Source organism: Pseudophryne corroboree, chromosome 6 (assembly GCF_028390025.1).
Source record: "Pseudophryne corroboree isolate aPseCor3 chromosome 6, aPseCor3.hap2, whole genome shotgun sequence".
Taxonomy (NCBI): domain Eukaryota; kingdom Metazoa; phylum Chordata; class Amphibia; order Anura; family Myobatrachidae; genus Pseudophryne; species Pseudophryne corroboree.
In genome coordinates, this window is record NC_086449.1 from 672,900,563 (window position 1) to 672,923,130 (window position 22,568).

General features: G+C 42.5%; 1 protein-coding gene across 4 annotated transcripts in view; it reads right to left on the reverse strand.

Moving 5' to 3' along the window:
* DOCK2 (dedicator of cytokinesis 2) overlaps window positions 1-22,568 on the reverse strand; it is a 1,781,615-nt gene that overhangs the window by 1,421,687 nt on the left and 337,360 nt on the right. For all 4 annotated transcript variants that reach the window (XM_063928256.1, XM_063928254.1, XM_063928255.1 and 1 more), the window contains exons 12-13: window positions 18,824-18,900; window positions 4,907-5,032 (exon numbers count right to left, since the gene is read on the reverse strand). In XM_063928256.1, the coding sequence (XP_063784326.1) occupies window positions 4,907-5,032; window positions 18,824-18,900 (203 nt within the window). The remainder of the gene's footprint in view (window positions 1-4,906; window positions 5,033-18,823; window positions 18,901-22,568) is intronic.

Sequence of the window (22,568 nt, forward strand, 5' to 3'; positions counted from 1 at the left end):
TGATTTTACCAATGGAATTTCTGAGCAATGTACCCACTAAGGGATGTATAGACTGCTCACCATCTGGTGAGATGCATAGACTGCTCACCAGGGGTAATTCCGAGTTGATCGCAGCAGAAAATATGTTAGCAGTTGGGCAAAACCATGTGCACTGCAGGGGAGGCAGATTTAACATTTGCAGAGAGAGTTAGATTTGGGTGTGGTAGGTTCAATCTGCAATCTAAATTGCAGTGTAAAAATAAAGCAGCCAGTATTTACCCTGCACAGAAACAAAATAACCCACCCAAATCTAACTCTCTCTGCAAATGTTATATCTGCCCCCCTACAGTGCACATGGTTTGTCTAACTGCTAAAAAAATTCCTGCTGCGATCAACTTGGAATTACCCCCACCATCTGGTGAGAGAGAAGGTGAAGGCAGCATATGCCATCACTTGTGCTGTCACTAACCTGCTATCACCATGACCTCATACCCTGATATTGTGATCTTGCATTTCAGTTGTATCGTTGTTTGACTGCTTCACATTCAATGAATCAAAGCAGTATAATCCTTTAAGGTTACCGCTTAAGGTGAACAAGTGTGGAACAAAAATAGATCAATAATACATTTCCTTTGATATACATGAAGCAGTTTTACAGCACAGAGGTGCCATAGTTTTGCTTTGAAATGACCCAACAATTCTAACTGAAGCTAAGAAGGTAAGTGAGCACTTGAACATGAAATAGATGCATTTATTATAGAGAATAATGTATAAGAGAAGGGTGGCATATGCTACAGGCAGGGTTGGTAAGTATTTCATGGTATTAAAGGTTCATTATGTCTGTTCAGCATGAAGACATCTGGTAGAAAAACAAATGGAATAAAATAATACAGATTCTGTATACAGTATACAGTTATATTTTGGGTATGGACACAATTTTCACAATTTTGGCTCTGTATGCCACCACAATTGATTTGAAATGATACAAATGGAGATGTAATTAGAGTGGATACTTTTAGCATAACTCAAGAGGTTAAACTGAAATACTGTATTGTATGACAAGTTTAGGAATTGAAACCAATTTTATGCAGTCCTCTATTTTCAGGGTCTCAAATGAAATTAGACATATTAACATAATCATAAATTAAATGTTAATTTGTAATACTTGTTGAGAATGCTGTGCAGACAATAACTGTCTGATGTCTGGAACCCCTGGACATCGTCCAAATGCTGGATTTCCTCCTTTGTTAAGCTTTGCCAGGCCTTTACTGCAGATATCTCAAAGTTAAAATCCTTTAGCTTTGTCTTCAGCAAGTGAAATGCATGTTTGATTAGGTTGAGATCAGCTGACTCGCCCCTTGCAGAAAATTCCACTTTTTTGCCTTAAAAAACTCCTGAACTGCTTTCACAGTATGTTTTAGGTCACTGTCCATTTGTACTGTGAAGCACTGTCCAATTAACTTTGCTGAATGTGGCTGAATCTGAGCATACAGTACATCCCTATAGAGATGGTTAATGGGGGTCATTCCGAGTTGCTCACTCGCTAGCTGTTTAAAGCAGCCGTGTGAATGCATAGTCGCGGGTGTAGTACGGTATGCCGGCAGCCGGGCTCCTGGCGACCAGCATACCGGCGCCGGGAGCCCGACCGCCGGCATACCGACAGTGTGGCGAGCGTAAATGAGCCCCTAGCGTGCCACGCTATTTTATTCTCCCTCCAGGGGGGTCGTGGACCCCCACGAGGGAGAATATATGTCAGTATGCCGGATGTCAGGATTCCGGCGCCGGTATACTGTGCGCCAGGATCCCGACATTCGGCATACAGAAGACCACCCCATAGTCGCCGCCCACAGGGGAGTGTATTTTAGCTGTGCAAGTGTGTGAACGCTTGAGCAGACGAGCAGTACAAAAACAGTTTGTGCACTTTCTGAGTAGCTCAGAACTTACTCAGCCGCTGCGATCACTTCAGTCTGTCCGGTTCCGGAATTGACGTCAGACACCCGCCCTGCAAACGCTTCGACACGCCTGCGTTTTTCCAAACACTCCCAGAAAACGGTCAGTAGACACCCACAAGCACCCTCTTCCTGTCAGTCTCCTTGTGATCGGCTGTACGAAAGGATTCTTCGTTAAATCCATCGCTCTCCAACGATCTGCTTTGTACCCGTACGATGCGCCTGCGCATTGCGGTGCATATGCATGAGCAGTTCTGACCTGATCGCAGCGCAGCAAAAAATCCTAGCGTGCGATCAGGTCGGAATGACCCCCAATGTCCCTACCTCTACTAACTTTGGCCTCATAAATGGAGCAAACTCCTTCACAAACGTTGTCAAGATTTGGATAAAATAATCCCATACCCAAGATGTGTCTTTTTTTTGTCTAATGCCCAGGCATCACAATGGCTTTCTTTATTATCATGGGTGAAAACTGCTGCCACTGGTGTCTGACTTACACAACAACATCATCAACATCCTTATCCTTCACATTAGCGTCAGATAGTACACAAATATCCGCCTCATCCTGCTCCAGCATCCACAATTTCTATTATGTCATCATCACCATCTTTTCTTGTACTGCTTAACCCCACATTTGCAGATGGTGCAGAAAAGGTGGAAGAAGGCTTTTCTACGAGTGCAGTGTGAGAAATGTCAGACTCACACATAGCTAACGTGGAAACCCCTAGACTCTCCGCAGAGATTTGTGAATAAACAGTCTGATCTTCACCCTTAGGCCGGAATGTAATTAAGTCTGACTTTGGTGCGGGATGCCTGCCGAACTCAGATGTTTTTTTTTAAAGGGGAAATCATTTACAAGGCTAATCCATGTCTTGTAAATGACTGCCCCTTTTAAAAAAAGTCCAAGTTTGGCCTGCATCTAGCACGGCCACTGAACTCATACTTCATTACATCCTAGTATTCTATTTTTGGGGCACTGATTTGTTGGTATTTAATGTGACACCTTTGCCCTTTTTGTAACATTGTAAAATACTTTGATTTCAGGTGCTCTTTCCTGAACTTTCTGCCCCCTGGACCACCTTTAATAGATGTTGTAATACTATCATGACTGGCAGCAGCCATGCACTGGTACTTGGTTGCTGCTCCTGCTCTTCTATTGACTGATTGTGATTCATATTGACTTAGTGCTTACGGTATATTTATTAATGCAGTGGCACGGCAACTACTGAGCTTTATTGAACACACAAGTTGTACCAAAAAAAAAAATATTATAGTAATGATGGCACACACTAGTGTGCACCAATAATGCGTTAATGCTGCACTGTAAAAATAAACAACAACAAAAAACAATGTACTATGCACCAATGGTGAATGTATTAGAATCTCTGGGCTGTGCACCAAGGTGCTGCATTTAAGTTACAGCACCACTGTGACACAGTTAGTCAAAATGCAAGTAATAATAGATGAGATTTTCCCTCCTGGCCTATTAAAAATAAAAAAATAATGTTTTTATATCTGCCTAGATGATCCATCTAGCTCGGCCAGTGCTATTAACTAGGGAGATGTGGGTGCCCATCAAACAGTGTCCTGACTCTCCCCAGTAATAATAACTTGGGACATGTGGGTGCCAATAAAACAGTATCCTGAGTCTCCTGATTCTTATGTGGGTGCCGGTCAAATGGGTGTGGTATAGAAATTAGACAGTTTTTATGTTTTTTCGTGTGTGTGTGTGTGTATGTCATGTTTTTGTGGGGTTTAGGTGAGACCCTTATGGGCCACCCTCTCTCCTTGTTGCCGTGGCCCTCTACTTTTGGGGAGGGCTGAAGGTTCTTTGTTCCCCAGGGGGAAGCTTTGTCCAACCCTGGGGAGAAAGGGACGACCCTGGGCCATACGGTGGAAGGAAGTCTGAAGACCCTTGCCCCCTAAGTGGCCTTTTGGCTCCAGGGGTTGGGGATTCAAGGGGTCCCTCTGTACTTCGGCAAGGGGGGACAAGAAGACCCTTTTTCCCTCAGTAGGCCTTTTGGCTCTGAGGGGCTGGGGACTAACGGGGCCCTTCTCCTTTTGGAGAGGGTCCAAAGCACAGTTTTTGCACTGTTCACTGGATGATGAAGTCACACACCTCGGGCTTCAATAAAAAAAAAAAAAAATAGAAGTTAGACAGTTAAAAGGTAGACAGTCATTAGGTCGACCCCATATGGTCGACATTAAAAATGTTGACAGTCAAAAGGTCAGTAGGGTCAAAAGGTCAACAATCAAAAGGTTGACAGGGTCAAAAGGTCGACAGTCAAAAGGTTGACAGATTCAAAAGGTCAACACAAAAGAATTTTTTTTTTTTGTTATTTTGTGTTTTTAATCATTTTTTACCCAAATTTGTTGAAATGCATTCGCTTGCCATGCTTCAGGTTTAGGTTATTAAAGGTAATAGTTTGTGACGTATAGTAAATACGGCAAAAGTTGTAAAAGCATGAAAATACCCTAAAAAAAGTGTCAACTTTTTAACTGTTGACCTTTTGCCCACATTGAGCTTTTGACTGTCGACCATATGGTGTCAACCTAATGACTATCTATCTTTCAACTGTCTATCTTTACATTGGAACATCCGTCAATCAGTGCCCCAACTCTCCCTTACGGCGGTCCTGTATGAAATGGCAACCAAATCACCACTGGAGGGACTTATATTGAATCCAAAACCTGCAAGATCTGATGCCGGAATGATGATGTTTTGCCTCGATTTGGAATCCGAGCCTGGCAGGAAAGCATGAGCCATAGCTTGGATTCCCTCAGATCCTGAAAGTTCAGGTGGGCCGGTCATCTCTAGTGAATACCCTCAAAGTAAAGCTAAAACCTGAATAAGTATTAGTAAACAGCTACAATAAAAAAAAATTATGTCAATGTCCAAATATATGCACCTATCTATACATATACAAGCAGATAGTTACATTCAGATCTACAAAACAAAAAACCCTGACAAAGTATACCTGGCATAATAATTTCAGGGAACCCCAGTTTCCTAGCAACCACTGTAGTCCTGTCAACGAGGTGCGGGTAGTCTTTCCGGATCTGGACAGAATCCCCAACCAGCATTTTCACTGTGACCCAGAGCCCTGCAAAACGTAATACATGGCACAGAGTTACATTCTTTGAAAAGTTTAATTCTTTATTGTCTCAGTTAAAACTAATGCTAATAATTCAGTCCAATTTTTATTCCCAATATCAACTTGTCACATTGGCCCTCATTCTGACCCGACCGCACGCTGCACTTCTTCGCAGCGGTGCGATCGGGTCTGGAATGTGCATGCGCGGTGTGCGCATTGCGCACGCGCGTCATTGCCCGGCACCATCCGTCGCTGGGCAACGACGCTGACAGCGAAGAAAGCGGTTGCAGCGGCGACCGCAAGAAGATTGACAGCAGGAAGGCGTTTCAGGGCATCAACTCACCGTTTGAAGCCGTTTTCAGGGAGTGGTAAGAAAAACGCAGGTGAGTCCAGGCGAACGGAGGGCGGATGTCTGACGTCAAAGCCGTGACCATCATCGCTGGATCCGTCGCACAGGGTAAGTATGTCCAGGGCCGGTCTTGTTTTGTGTAAACCTTTATTAGCATAGCAGGGCTGCACAAGCAATCGCAGATCTGCTATGCTAAAATACACTCCCCCATAGGCGGAGATTAGTTGATCGCACCAGCAGCAAAAAGTTGCTTGGTGCGATCAACTCGGAATGAGGGCCATTGGATTGGTCAGTTTCTGTGACTGCATTCCAGGCTTCTTACGATCATTGAGAAGAAGCCAATGTTTACAATATCGCCTAGGGTGTATGCACCTTAACTCCAAGATAGCATATTAAATATCATTGGATGCCCAGGATGCTACTGTAGATCAACATGAACATATATTGTAAGCCTCATACTGTAAAGTCGGAAAAAAAGGGATAACAGGCAAAATATGGCAGTATAGATTTATTACATTTACACTTGCATTTATATACAGTATCTTTATTGCTACATTTATAAATTATAAAATCACTAAAAAGGCCCATACACACTAGACGAGAAAGTAAAAGACCTCGCTCAGAAGGGCCAATCTGAGCGAGATCTTTTACCATCTCGTCCAGTGTGTACACTCAATGTCGTTAACGATGCACACTCCCGTGCATTGTTAATGACCCCCTCCCTCGCCTGACCATGTACAGACGAGGGAGGTCTTCATTAACAACAGCCATGCTGCAGATGCAGCATGGGTGTCGTTCCCCCCGCTGTCGCTCCATTACTCGCTGGCACCGGCGGGGATCGTGTAGTGTGTATTGGGTTAAACACTGATATACTGTAGCACTATTTAGTATTAATGGGAAGTCTTGGAGCACAGAGACTGGGTAGGCAGAAGGAGATATTTGCAAGGCAGAAGACCTGAGATTGTGCATGGTGGTGTTACACAGTGTACAGTATCTGGCCATGTGACCAAAATGTATATATATATATATATATATATATATATATATATAGTAAATACATATATATTTTTTTATAAACATGTTTACGTTATGTTGGAATGTTTTATTAAATTGCTAGTAACTACTATCACTGTTTTGATAATTTTTTGGTCATTTCCCAGCACAGGCCCTCATTCCGAGTTGTTCGCTCGTTATTTTCCTTCCCATCGGTGCGATTTTCCGCTAACTGCGCATGCGCAATGTTCGCACTGCGGCTGCGCCAAGTAAATTTGCTAAGAAGTTTGGTATTTTACTCACGGCATTACAAGGTTTTTTCTTCGTTCTGGTGATCGTAGTGTGATTGACAGGAAGTGGGTGTTTCTGGGCGGACACTGGCCGTTTTATGGGAGTGTGTGAAAAAACGCTGCCGTTTCTGGGAAAAACGCGGGAGTGGCTGGAGAAACGGGGGAGTGTCTGGGCGAACGCTGGGTGTGTTTATGACGTCAAACCAGGAACGAAGCTGACTGAACTGATCGCAATGTAGGAGTAAGTCTGGAGCTACTCAGAAACTGCTAAGAAATTTCTATTCGGAATTTTACGAATCTTTCGTTCGCAATTCTGCTAAGCTAAGATACACTCCCAGAGGGCGGCGGCTTAGCGTGTGCACTGCTGCGAAACGCGGCTAGCGAGCGAACAACTCAGAATGAGGGCCATTGTTCTTTGATGTGTTGCATTATGCATCGCTCACTGTTGTGCAAAACTTCATTTAGTGGGCGGCATAATTTGTTAATTCTACAGGTGTGAAATATATACGCCAAACAGATGGGGACTTCTGGGAAAGTCTCTTTTAAACATTTTGTGTGGTTGATTAGCTCATACTGGCACATCAGGTTTAACACATGCCATCCTGCAATACATCTGTCAGTGGGACTTCTGTCAAGGTAAATGATGCTGGATGTTGTTCATGGATGGAAACTTTCTTTTGGCAACCAGTTTGGACTTCTGTCCCATTAGTTATTTTGTGTCGCTGCCTAGATAACACATGCCCATTAAGTTAAAGTGGTCTTTACTTGAGAGCTGACATCCCTAGTCACCATTCTATTATTGCTATCAAGCAAAAGGAAAGATGTTATATAGAAACCATGATGTAAAATATGCTGCATTTATTTGAAGTTATTCAGTATTTACCTAAGAGAAACTGTTAATTTGATCAAATATTTGCTTTTATTTTATAATGTTGCACTGAGTATCTCCACTAATGAATTTATTTACCTAACTACAGTGCATGGATTTACTCTGCAGCCATAGGTCCATTATGGGCTTGATGCGCAAAGTAGTACTTTTACTTGCACAATACTTTTCTAATCAAAAATTGTCCGACAGTATTATTGTATACTTTCAAAAATGTGAACTTTAAAAAAAAAAAGAACTGTGAGAAAACTGTGTGTGTCCGGAGTTACTCCATCAATCACTGAATCAGTAGTCATTATAAAGCAACATAATATTATCTTCTGTGACATTTATGTATAGCTACTGACCAACGGGTAAGCATAAATGTACTCGGAAATGATTTTCATTATATTTTTAAAACTACCTTTCATGGGTACAAATTTAATTGATACCTTTATAAAATGTAAAAAATCTATACTGCCATATTTTGCCTGTTAATCCCTTTTCTTCCGAATTTCCAGTATGGGGCTTATAATATATGTTAATTCTGATCTACAGTAGAATCCTGGGCATCCAACGATATTTAATATGCTATCTTGGTATTAAGGTGCATACACTCTAGGCGATATTGCAAACAATATCGCTCATATTTACCCTCATGATTTATATCATTTACAATAACGCCCAGTGTGTAGGCTATGAGAGATGCCTGCATGTTCGGGCCTGCCGCGGCATGACATCACTGAGCGATATCGCTCACGAAGCGTATCGCCTAGTATGTACCCACCTTTAGATTGATCTTAGAGTGTCTGCTTTGAGCGATGATTTATGATTATATCTAATGAGCTGCGTATTTATTTTTCTTTCAACTGTCCTCATTGAATGGTTGGGTGTGACTGAGGGTGTGGTTTCTTTTTTGTGAATTTATGTTGTCTTTATTTTTGAAATTACTATTATTGATTTATTAAGTGCCACAGTGCGTGTGTGAGCACGCGAGTGTGTGTTTGTGTGGTGGGGGTTCATTCGCGTGATTATTATAGGTAGGACTAAGGTCTAATAAAAAGACTGTGGGAGACTTCCGGTGGGCGGGGCACCTCGAGTGGCCGCATTTTACTTGGGCTCCATCCCTCAGCCTTACTTTTGATAATATAAGTGGGTTTATTGTGCTGGATAGTGAAGGTTGCACCACCGTTGTTCTTAGCTGTGGATTTCCACTATTGTGGGGTTTGGAGCCCCCTTCTTCAGGCCGGAGTCAAGCCTGGAATATTCAGGCGTCTATGACCGCCCGCCCGCCATCTTGGGCGCGACAATCGGGAGAAACTGGGAGCCTTTTCTGTTGCAGGGGTCTCTTTATCTTCTCCCAGTCCTGCAGTTGCTGCATCTCTCCTTTTGGCCCCTGCTGTGACTCAGCCTGGACTGCCTGGCCGCGGTGATCCTACTGACTTCTGACAGCCGCGGCTTTCCCGCGTCAGCTCATGGTTCGGAAGGAGCACCTGACCGCTTTGTGTTGAACTGTTTCCCTGCTAATTAATCACCCTATCCTCGCTCTGAACAAGGCTAGCGTTAATAACTTGCCTGAGACTATAGTGTCACCAAATTAGCAGTCTTATCTGCCCAATTTACTATTGAGTGTAGCTGCTCGGGGGCACTCTGACTCCTCATAAATACTTTAATTGCGGTATTTAGCAGCTGGGGTGGCTATTTCAGCGAAATTATGGAAATACCTGCTGTAACTACACCTGCTACCTCTCTTTGCTGTCTTATTTGGATTAAAAATTGAACAGCTTCATTTCCCATTTGGACCGATTTATGGACATTCCAGTTCATTCTCCTCAAACTGAAGCTCCCCTGGAAGAGTTGAGTGGCTCTGTGAGTGATGTCCCAGTCCCTTCATTGTCACTACAGACTGCATCTACTATTCTGAAGCCTGTACATGTTCCAGAGGATGAGACTTCACCTGCAGTAGAGTCCTGTAACTGGGATCCTAACCTCCATGCAAGTTCTATCTATCTCCATGGGCACCTGGCCAATCTGAGGGTAACATCTTTTCCTGCCTGGATCCTGAGACGTGACTCTCTATCGTATTCTGCAATTACTTTCTTTGGATTGCATCAGACATCTGGGATTGTTAGTAATACAGTATGCGCTGTATTTTTTCATACTTGGTCTACTTACCACACTGTTTACCTGCATCAACTTTCTATCTGCCTGCTTCAGTTCCCTGTTACATTCTATGTCTTATCTCTATTTCAGGGCCCTGTGGGTTCTGTAACATGCTACTTTGATAAATACATGTTTTCCTGGTTATGATTGCCAGTCTGGACACCATTACACAATTGACACGTTCGCTTGTATTTCTGTGGAAACTAAATCACGGTCAGGTAGACCAACAAAAATTTCAGCCACAACTGCCAGGAAAATTGTTCGGGATGCAAAGAAAAATCCACAAATAACTTCAGCTGAAATACAGTACTCTGAAAAAAAGTGGTGTGGTTGTTTCAAGATGCACAATAAGGAGGCCTTTGAAGAAAAATGGGCTGCATGGTTGAGTCGCCATAAGAAAGCCATTACTACGCAAATGCCACAAAGCATCCCGCTTACAATACTCCAAACAGCACAGAGACAAGCCTCAAAACTTCTGGAACAAAGTCATTTTGAGTGATGTGACCAAAATTGAACTTTTTGGCCACAACCATAAACGTTACATTTGGAGAGGAGTCAACAAGACCTTAGATGAAAGGTACACCATTCCTATTGCGAAACACGTAGGTGGATCGCTGATGTTTTGGGGATGTGTGAGCTACAAAGGCACTGGAAACTTGGTCAAAATTGTTGGCAAGATGAATGCAGCATGTTATCAGAAAATACTGGAGGAAAATTTGCACTCATCAGCCCGGAAGCTGCGCATGGGATGTACTTGGACGTTCCAACATGACAATGATCCAAAACACAAGGCCAAGTCGACCTGTCATTGGCTACAGCAGAATAAAGTGAAGGTTCTGGAGTGGCCATCTCAGTCTCCTGACCTCAATATCATTGAGCCACTCTGGGGAGATCTCAAACGTGCAGTTCATGCAAGACAGCCCAAGAATTTACAGGAACTGGAGGCTTTTTGCCAAGAAGAATGGGCAGCTTTACCATCTGAGAAAATTAAGAGCCTCATCCACAACTACCACAAAAGACTTCAAACTGTCATTGATGTTAAAGGGGGCAATACACGGTATTAAAAACTGGGGTATGTAAACTTTTGATCAGGGTCATTTGGGTAGTTTCTGTTGTCATTATGATCTAAAAAGAGTAAACACAGTTGTTTGACAATAAATGGCTTCACCCAACCACTAACCATGAGTGAAAGAAAAATTTGTGAGTTATCATTCATATTCTCTGACAAATGGCCAGAAAATCACAAATTCTGCCAGGGTATGTAAACTTATGAGCACAACTGTATATTGATATACAGATTAAGTCCGCGCAAACATCATAATGTTCCAGATAATGCAATGTGACATGCAGTGCAAGCTTATCCACTCCAGCCAGGAGAATACAGATTCTAAAAAATTGCAAATGAGGAGAGCGCACTCGTGAATAGCATAAAAAACAACTTTACTAAATATAAAATATCCACATACATGTAAGTTTAAGAAGGCACACTTAGCCGGCTACCCAGTAACAGTCACCCAGATGCAACGTAATTGCCCAATAGTGATGTCCTCAGGTGGAGCTCACCGTCAGCTCTGGTACTCAGCGGTTGACGTCCAGCCATCTACATCAGTAAGCCACGCCCAACGCGTTTCGTTGTTAATGGACTTCGTCAGGAGGAGGACTGACGAAGTCCATTAACGACCAAACGCACAGACCACGCAGCAGGTTTCTTTATCAAGTATATCCAGGGGGCACCATACGAATTAAATATGGTAGAAGAGTGCCGGTCCAGTGAGACGGTTTTATATATATATATATATATATATATATATATATATACAGTCTATCCGGACCGGCACTCCTCCTCCTCAACTTTACTGCTTTGGTGCCATCTCAGGAATTGGTGGGTAGATGAAGCATGAAAAAAGCGGCACTCAAAGTCTGGTGAAGAAGTTAAATATATTTCACACGTAGTGGTGAACCGACGTTTCGGGGACCAAGCGCCCCTTTTTCAAGGTGAACAACAGTGTATACAAGAAAAACATACCTTTTAAAGAAGAAGAAATGCCCGCCAAGTGCTCCTGATCACGCCCGCCCGGCCGCTCGTGGTTCGTCTTCCGCTCCGGCACATCTAGATGACGTCATGTTCAGTGCGCCCTACGTGCGCGTCATTACCATGGTTACCCGATGTAATCCTCGGCCGGGCTGCGGCGCTGATTGGAAAAATATGTACAGTTTGTGACATCAAAAATTACAGAACCAGCCACCACTAAATAAAATTATTGCAATAAGGTGATACTTGAGCAAATGGGTGTTATATGCAAACCTATTGGGAAATGAAAATGAACAGGAAATACACTCAAAACAATGGTCCACATGGCTGACTGGGTGGTAATTCTATTTAGACAGACTGGTGTGGAATGGATGTGAGGTGAAAATTCCATTGCTATATATATAACAGTGGGATTGTAACCATGAGCAACCCTAAACACTGAAAGGGTTGAAGGGGTTGAAGGGACTGTTGGAATAGTGGAATCGCCCCTGTTGGACCAACTAAGTTATCCCCAGGTATCACCTTGATTGCTGTCAGGTATAAATGCTCTATAGGAAAGAAAAATGTTATGCATGAGTGAAGTCACTAATATATAAGGACAATCACATCAGTTGGGCCCCTGCTAATTGTTATAAATTCAATGTTATTATTACTAAAAGATATTCCAATTCAGTCTCTCGTTCAAACCTTGGGGATTGGTAGTATTCAGTTCAAAAATCCATTTAGTTTCCAAACGTAAGAGTTTGCCATCTCTGTCTCCCCCTCTAATGTGTTTGGGAACATGATCTATGATCATGTGTTTCAGATCGTTCATGGAGTGTTTAGCCATCGCAAAATGTCTTGCCACCGGTTGCTCTGACTCCTTTCCTGCCAAAGCTTGCTTGATGGCCGACCGGTGGAGAGCCATCCTTTCCCTGAATGTCCTGACAGATTTGCCCACATAGTGGAGACCACATGGGCATTTAATGAGGTAGACGATGTGAGAAGTGGTGCAGGTGAGTACATGATTGATTTTATATGTTTTGTCTCGATGGGGATTGTCAAAACTGGAACCTACTATCATGTTTTCACACGTAGTGCATTTGATGCACTTGTAGCACCCGGGCTGTCTGGTCAGGAAAGTAGTTGAAGACTGTTCCTGTCGTTGGAAACCCGTGATGTCTGTGTGGACTATTACGTCCTTGATGTTTCTGCCCCTTGAAAAACACATCATTGGTCGTGTCCCTCTAAGTGACGGTAGCGACTGATCCGAAGTGATGATGGGCCATAAGGCTCTAGTCGCTCTCTGTACTACCGGACTTGTGGTGTTGAACCTAGAGATGAAAGGTATGGCCCGACTTATTGCGCGTTTGCTGGGTTGGAGAAGAGTCTCTCTGGGCAATTGCATCACCTCCTGCTTGTGTTTTGCGAGGAGTTGACAATTATATCCTCGTTCCCTGAATTTCAGAACCATCTTATCCAGCTCTTCTTCCAGCTTATCTCGATCGCTGATCTGGCGTGATACCCTGATCATTTGAGAGCGAGGCAGACCATTCTTGAGGGCTTTAGGGTGGTGGCTGTTAGCTCTCAACAGGGTGTTCCTGTCTGTTGGTTTCGTGTAGACCCCTGTTTGCAATGCGCCCTCCATGATGGAAATCTGTACATCCAGGTAGTGGATGGAACTTGTGCTGGTTTGATAGGTATATTTAACGCCTTCTGGTCTGGAGTTGGTAAGATGCATTAGCTGGTCAAAACTTTCCGATCCTCCTGTCCACAGGAGGAAGAGGTCATCTATATATCGGGAAAAGAATAAAATATGCTGGCAGACTGTTTGTTCTTGAAAAAACACCTTCTCTTCTTCCTCGAACATATAGATGTTTGCAAATGACGGGGAGACGTTGCTCCCCATCGCACACCCCACCTTTTTGGCAAATTGGAAGTTCCATTGTTCATGAACCTCCTCCGCATGACCCTGGAAAAAAATTTCTTTCTATTTAATGGCAAATTTTATCGCCAAAAGGTGGGGTGTGCGATGGGGAGCAACGTCTCCCCGTCATTTGCAAACATCTATATGTTCGAGGAAGAAGAGAAGGTGTTTTTTCAAGAACAAACAGTCTGCCAGCATATTTTATTCTTTTCCCGATATATAGATGACCTCTTCCTCCTGTGGACAGGAGGATCGGAAAGTTTTGACCAGCTAATGCATCTTACCAACTCCAGACCAGAAGGCGTTAAATATACCTATCAAACCAGCACAAGTTCCATCCACTACCTGGATGTACAGATTTCCATCATGGAGGGCGCATTGCAAACAGGGGTCTACACGAAACCAACAGACAGGAACACCCTGTTGAGAGCTAACAGCCACCACCCTAAAGCCCTCAAGAATGGTCTGCCTCGCTCTCAAATGATCAGGGTATCACGCCTGATCAGCGATCGAGATAAGCTGGAAGAAGAGCTGGATAAGATGGTTCTGAAATTCAGGGAACGAGGATATAATTGTCAACTCCTCGCAAAACACAAGCAGGAGGTGATGCAATTGCCCAGAGAGACTCTTCTCCAACCCAGCAAACGCGCAATAAGTCGGGCCATACCTTTCATCTCTAGGTTCAACACCACAAGTCCGGTAGTACAGAGAGCGACTAGAGCCTTATGGCCCATCATCACTTCGGATCAGTCGCTACCGTCACTTAGAGGGACACGACCAATGATGTGTTTTTCAAGGGGCAGAAACATCAAGGACGTAATAGTCCACACAGACATCACGGGTTTCCAACGACAGGAACAGTCTTCAACTACTTTCCTGACCAGACAGCCCGGGTGCTACAAGTGCATCAAATGCACTACGTGTGAAAACATGATAGTAGGTTCCAGTTTTGACAATCCCCATCGAGACAAAACATATAAAATCAATCATGTACTCACCTGCACCACTTCTCACATCGTCTACCTCATTAAATGCCCATGTGGTCTCCACTATGTGGGCAAATCTGTCAGGACATTCAGGGAAAGGATGGCTCTCCACCGGTCGGCCATCAAGCAAGCTTTGGCAGGAAAGGAGTCAGAGCAACCGGTGGCAAGACATTTTGCGATGGCTAAACACTCCATGAACGATCTGAAACACATGATCATAGATCATGTTCCCAAACACATTAGAGGGGGAGACAGAGATGGCAAACTCTTACGTTTGGAAACTAAATGGATTTTTGAACTGAATACTACCAATCCCCAAGGTTTGAACGAGAGACTGAATTGGAATATCTTTTAGTAATAATAACATTGAATTTATAACAATTAGCAGGGGCCCAACTGATGTGATTGTCCTTATATATTAGTGACTTCACTCATGCATAACATTTTTCTTTCCTTTAGAGCATTTATACCTGACAGCAATCAAGGTGATACCTGGGGATAACTTAGTTGGTCCAACAGGGGCGATTCCACTATTCCAACAGTCCCTTCAACCCCTTCAACCCTTTCAGTGTTTAGGGTTGCTCATGGTTACAATCCCACTGTTATATATATAGCAATGGAATTTTCACCTCACATCCATTCCACACCAGTCTGTCTAAATAGAATTACCACCCAGTCAGCCATGTGGACCATTGTTTTGAGTGTATTTCCTGTTCATTTTCATTTCCCAATAGGTTTGCATATAACACCCATTTGCTCAAGTATCACCTTATTGCAATAATTTTATTTAGTGGTGGCTGGTTCTGTAATTTTTGATGTCACAAACTGTACATATTTTTCCAATCAGCGCCGCAGCCCGGCCGAGGATTACATCGGGTAACCATGGTAATGACGCGCACGTAGGGCGCACTGAACATGATGTCATCTAGATGTGCCGGAGCGGAAGACGAACCACGAGCGGCCGGGCGGGCGTGATCAGGAGCACTTGGCGGGCATTTCTTCTTCTTTAAAAGGTATGTTTTTCTTGTATACACTGTTGTTCACCTTGAAAAAGGGGCGCTTGGTCCCCGAAACGTCGGTTCACCACTACGTGTGAAATATATTTAACTTCTTCACCAGACTTTGAGTGCCGCTTTTTTCATGCTTCATCTATATATATATATATATATATATATATACATACAGTATATGTGTATATATATATTTATATATATAATAGGCAACAAAACAGGCGGCACTCTAAGTCTGTTGAAAATTCAAGTGTATTACACACAAAACATGATCCGACGTTTCGGGGTCCAAGCGCCCCTTTGTCAAGGTGAACAAAGGGGCGCTTGGACCCCGAAACGTCGGATCATGTTTTGTGTGTAATACACTTGAATTTTCAACAGACTTGGAGTGCCGCCTGTTTTGTTGCCTATTATCCAATTTTATCTGAGATGGCACCCAAGCACTAAGTCCGGGAGGGGGAGTGCCGGTCCTTACAGTTTTTCTATTTATATATATATATATATATACCTAAATTCCTATTCAAACAGCAGCGGCACTCAGAGAAATTTTCAGCAGCAAAAACCGTGTATTTCACATCAAAACGATTCCCAATTACACACCTTGACAAAGGGGCGTGCGAGCCCCGAAACGTTGGGAATCGTTTTCATGTGAAATACACGGTTTTTGCTGCTGAAAAATTCTCTGAGTGCCGCTGTTGTTTGAATAGGAATTTATGCAATCATTTCCGGAGGGCACCGGGGTCTAGCTTTATTGCAGAGGGAGGAGTGCCGGTCCAACCACTACATATATATATAAATATATAAAATTATATATATATATATATATATATATATATGTATATATATATATATATATATATATATATATATATATATTACACACACACATACAGTAGTGTGTGTGAAAAAAATAAAATTAAATATATATATATATATATATATACTGCATATTACATTACTGTTGGAATGCATTATGACAGGTCACAAAGTGCATAATACCTCAGTCTCCGCCCCCCATGCTTTGCCCCATCCTCTTTGAAAAACCCCCTTCACAAATCTTGCGATTGCCCCTGACTAGATTCTGTGAGTCACATATACTATTTTATGATCAATAGTATATTTCTCTCAAATTGTTAATTTAAAATTGTCTAGCTCAGTCAGGCAAGCCTCCTATCAGTTCACCCTCCCCATCCCTGTCCTTTCAATTCATGTTTAATTCCTAGAAAATACAATTCAACTAGGCTTAGTTCCCCCCCACGCGCGCGCACACACACACACACCTACACACTGGTGTTTCTATAATGGGTGCAGTGTGTGCGGTGCACACGGGGCCCTGAGTCCAGAGTGGGCCCCCACCGCACACACTGCACCCATTTTTAAAATACTCACCCCTCCGAAGTCCAGCGCCGGCATCCGCAGCGCTATTAGAACTCCGTGAAAATGGCTCAGCTGCCATTTTCACAGAGTTCTGCGCATGCGCAGTAGAGAAATCTCAGAGAAAAAAGCCACCGCGCCATTTTCCCGGAGATCTGCACATGCGCAGTAGAGTCTGAGCCCTCTAGTGCTCAGACTCTACAGTGCTCCGGGCAGAGAGGAGGGGGCCTGAACGGAGGAGGCTGAACACGGGCCTCCTCCTCTCTTAAAACGTCCCTGCACCTACACCTTTTCCCTGTTTTCTGATTTCATGTTTTTTTATTTTCATCCTCTTCAGCCTAACAAGCTTAGCATGCCTGTTTTATATAATTTCACAATCATACTGTGTTTTTGTAATGGTATTCCTAGCAAAGTATGCACTAACATTTAATATTTTCAGACCGATCAGGTTTTCTCCTAGTCAACCTAATGTGTTTATAACTATATTGCTTTGACATTGCAACCCTTTTGTCATAAAATGCAATAATGTATTCTGTTTCGGTTGCCTGTTTAATATTTCTTAACTTTGCATATACTTTAAACTATCATACGCACTCTACTGTATGTCTTTCCGTTATTTGGTGCATTGCAACGGAATATAGCCTACATGAAAGGGTCTGGTGGGCTCTTTTAAGTTTAACCACCTTTACTCCATAGTTCTTGTATGCAGTCATACTGACTCCCCCCTTCCTATTGGATAGGCTTTAGCAATTGGCTGGCTATATTTAACACAATGGTTAGTGTAATTTCCTTTTTGTTTTCCAAGGAAGTAAACTGCAGACCAGCAGCTGCTTCCCTGTTCGTTTGGTTGGGAAAATGTAGAAATATTAGTGGTGAAGCTGAACATTAGGTGAAGCCATCATATTAACTATCTTGTATATTTCTCAAGTAGATTTTGTTTTTCTTTAGTCTGCTTTTTACTTATTATTCATTTGATCAGCTTGTAACAACATTGGGGGTAATTCTGAGTTGACCGCAGCAGGAACTTTGTTAGTAGTTGGGCAAAACCATGTGCACTGCAGGGGAGGCAGATATAACATGTGCAGAGAGAGTTAGATTTGGGTGGGGTGTGTTCAATCTGCAATCTAAATTGCAGTGTAAAAATAAAGCAGCCAGTATTTACCCTGCACAGAAACAAAATAACCCACCCGAATCTAACTCTCTCTGCACGTTACATCTGCCTCCCCTGCAGTGCACATGGTTTTGCCCAACTGCTAACAAAGTTCTTGCTGCGATCAACTCAGAATTACCCCCAATGTCTCTCTGGGATTAATGTACTTGCATCAAAATGTTACATGAGTTGTACTGTATCTACTATATACAATATCTGTAAATGATGCTTGTGCTTCAATAAAAAAATTTATTTAAAAAAAAAAGACTGTGGGAGAGCCTGAGCAGACCTGAAATTGTTGAGGTCTTTATACTGTAGGTAAGGATGAACAATTTTATTTGGATTCTGGAAGAAACAGGTAGTGTACTGTAGGTGGTGGAGCTGATGTGGAGATCAGTGCTGCTGCGCTGCGGCATTTAAGATGGGGGTAGACTGGCAAGTGGAATGCCAGGTAGGAGGAGGTTGCAGTAGCAACGGCGGGAAATAAGAAAAAGTATAAGAGATTAGGTTGCTTCTTGGCTTTTTGGGTATACTGGCGATGCTTGTAAGGTGATGGTAACAGGACCAGGAGACAGACTGGATAAGTGCTAACAAAATAAATGTTAAAAGTAAAGACAATATAATAATTACTGTAAATAGACTTAATATAATTGATTACATAACATGTAAAAAGCTAACTCACCTTGTCCACCACTGTCTCCTTTTAGTGCTGTGACTTTGTTAAGAAGGCTGTGCAAAAAATCGTTCTCTGCAACAACCCTAGAGAGATATGAAGAGGAATTTATATATGCTGAATACTGCTGTTCATTGTGACAATACAATTACAGTAAAACAGAATTCATATAACAAATAATGCTACTTTTGGACAGATAACACAACCTGCATGGCCTCATGAACATAAGCAATATTGCAGTCTTTTAATTGCCACTATAGATCTGGATATTTAAACCAATATTGTGTGCATTAATCTTTCCTGCACAATGCTTGTTATTAATGTAGTTATAACCCTTAAAGATATACAACATACTTATCTAGTGAGATAAAACACATAACAACAGGAGTTGGCTGAACACAGGGAAAAGTGGCCTCAGTCCGAGGCCACTTTTCAGCCCTGACATCCATGTGCATATGAAAGGAGGTGTGCGTGATGTGAAAGGGGCGCGTGGATACTGCTCACGAGGGCATGCCGCTAGTCAGGGGGTTGTGGACTCGCGGCACCCCCCCATCACTCTTAGAAAATGGCGACGGGGGGGGCAAACCGCAGAGACGGAATCTGTGCTGCATGCGGCCTTCACAACTCTATTTGTGTCCGGACCAGCCAACCAGCCCTTCTGGCATTTGCCAGAAGTGCCAGATTGGCTGTCTGGCCCTGGCTAAACATTTGGTCAAATTTGATTTGACAATTAAGTTTCTCTCAAATGATTGGACATTGGTGGCGGATAAAATTAACTAACAATATAAAACAAGACAGTCATGCATTCCTAACACGATCATTTGTGTACAGTACAACTCTCCAAGATTAAACACACCCAGACAAGTGGTATCAAATGCCGTGATGGGTCAAAAATCACATATCATTGGCTAAGGAGAGTGCACCCAACTAGGAATAACTTGCAGCTCACCTCATAATGCCACCACAATGAGAAACAGAAAAATCATAAAAAAATGGGGAGGGAGATAGGAAAAGAGGATGGCTTACTAGCAGGCAACAGAAGGAATGATTGACAGATCACTATTATGACCCTGCAAAATCCACACACTAACCTGCCAGTATACAACTTCATCACCAAATTAACATATAAAAGGGAAACCACTAATATCTTAAAGGATTTGGCACTAACAACCTTGTGGTTAAATTTTTCTCTGTTTGGACCAACACAAAACAGAACAGACATCTGCAATTGTTGTTAATGCTGTGAATCATGAATGGAAAGCAATGGTTCTCCTATACCGCTTTCACACCGCACAAATAATCTGGTATCAACCCGGTATATTGCCGGGTCGTCACGGGTCAGTGTGCGGTGGTAAAAGTGCCATGTCGGATTTCCCGGGTTGCCTAACCCGGTAATTCAACCCAGGTTATAAACAGTGTTATTCCCGGGTTGACTACCAGGTCAGTGGCTGTGTAAACGGATTCCAGGGTCGAGCCGATCCGGGACCGGTTGACAAGATAGGGAGAGGTGGCGCTGAGATGAGCTCATCTCCCAGCGCCACCTCTGCCCCCGCTGCCGGCTCTGCCCCCCACCACTATGGCAACTGACCCGGCATATTGCTAGGTCTGGAAGCCTTCAGAAAGAGGTAGGAGAGTGTCCAATGCCGGGTGGGATCCGGCACTGGAGATGTGAAAGGGGTACTACAGATATATAATAATTATACCAGAAATTACATATTTGGGGAGACATGTATCAAGCCTTAGAAAGAGAAAAAGTGGAGAGTTGCACAGACCAAACAATCCTTTGGACAACTACCCCACATTATCTCTCCCCAAGGCTTGATATATCTCACCTTTAAAATAAAAAAAATAAAAATATTTATTCTATTTTACTGTTTTAAGAAGGCAAGTGTTGCTCAGCAGGGTGGTGCGTCTCTATCTTGCATCACTCTGGGGAAGTTCAGTGATTGGCTTGATAGTGGCATAAATAACAAAAATGTTCTGTAAAGACTACAAACGATTGGATTTAACAGGCAATAATGGCACAGAAATGATCAAATAAAATCTTCATTATTTGTGCTCTGTGTCCAATATCAAATACCTCTGTACACTGTCCAAGCATGGTGGGGAGTCTTTATCTGATTGTGATGAATGGAAAAGATAATTGGTAAATTATACAGTTAACCTTCATATGTGACATTTTCATTTTTCAAGTTAAGCTGACCTTTAATTCTATGTGATGTCATGATAAATATATAAACCAACAGCATTCAAATGGACATATCAATGGTATTTACTTATTCAAAAGTACTTCCAAAATGACTCATATAAAACCTTAGTCAATTATTTAGTTTTCAGTTTTAATTATCTCCTATTACTTAGTCACTGCAAGCTCAGGCCAGTGACATTATATGCAAATGAAAGTTGAACAGAGATCCAGCAGACATTCTCATAGCTTGAGAAGAAAAATCGCAGTTAAGACAGTTAAGAGAACTGAAACGCTGATGACAGCACCTGCCTTGTTGTGGTAGCCGAGTGCAGCACCATCTTGCTATCGATGACCTTATTAAATGTGAAGGCACAGGATCAAGCTGAGTATTCTATGGGAGCGCTGGACCTACTGTTCGTTTTTTTGTATATAATAAAATATATACATGGTGTATGCATATATGTATATTTGTTCATGATAGGCTCCTACATGGCTTCATGGATCTGGTACACATACCCTTCATTATCCAACTTTTAAAATATTGGCAGGGTTTAAACTAATAAAATACAGCCCTTTAGGGGACAGGGCCACATATCTTGGTTGTTATGGTTATTTCTATCAGTTATTACAGTTCATTAAAGTTTTCATCCAAATCCATCCACTGGAAGGCCCAGCATAGGCTCCCAGTGTAAAAATTAATTGGTCTGTTTGTTCACCTGTCCGGGTATGCCTTCGGACACCACTGCACCGATTGGGATGAAGAAACCAACGTGATGTGGGATCATGAAACCAACGTGATGCGGTCCAGCTGGATCGTGGTCAGGTTTTAGGGAGGTTACTGTCCCGGTCAGACCCAACAGCAGAATGCGCCAGGTAGAACTTTGACACAGGGAGCCTGTTCTGGGCCTTCCACGGGAGGATTTGGATAAAAATGTTAAAGAACTTTAATAACTGACAGAGATCACCATAATTTAATGACCTGAAATAACCATAAATCAATTAACTAAAACAAACAAAATGGGGGTGGGAAGACAAAAAATTGTGTGTACGTACACTCCAGTTCACATGTATATATGTATATATATATATATATATATGTAAAAAAAGGAATGACACAGCGCCACTTGAGAGGTGGGTTCTCAGTAAAACATGAAACAATAAAATTGCTAAAAAACACACGCAATCTTGTTAAAAGGTGTCTGCCAACCCTTAAGAGCGCAATGCTGGTACAGTACTGCTGGGAAAAGAATAAAAATGGGGGAATAAGGGTACCGGCGACTTGTGTTGTTTAACATGCAATAGTTAAAAATAGATTTAAAAGCCAAAAAATATATAATAATACAAACAAGCTTTAATATCACATAAAAGCGGATCACAACATAAAACGTACTTCAAAATATTAATAAAAGCATATGAACATAAAAGGTCTTAGTAAAAGGTAAGGACTTCTAACTTAGCTTTTTAAAAATAGGCAAGGGAGTCACCACAGGGAGCCCAACACGTTTCGTCACAGCTGACTTCTTCAACGAAATGGTGTACAGGTGCGCTGGTCAATGGCCCTCATTC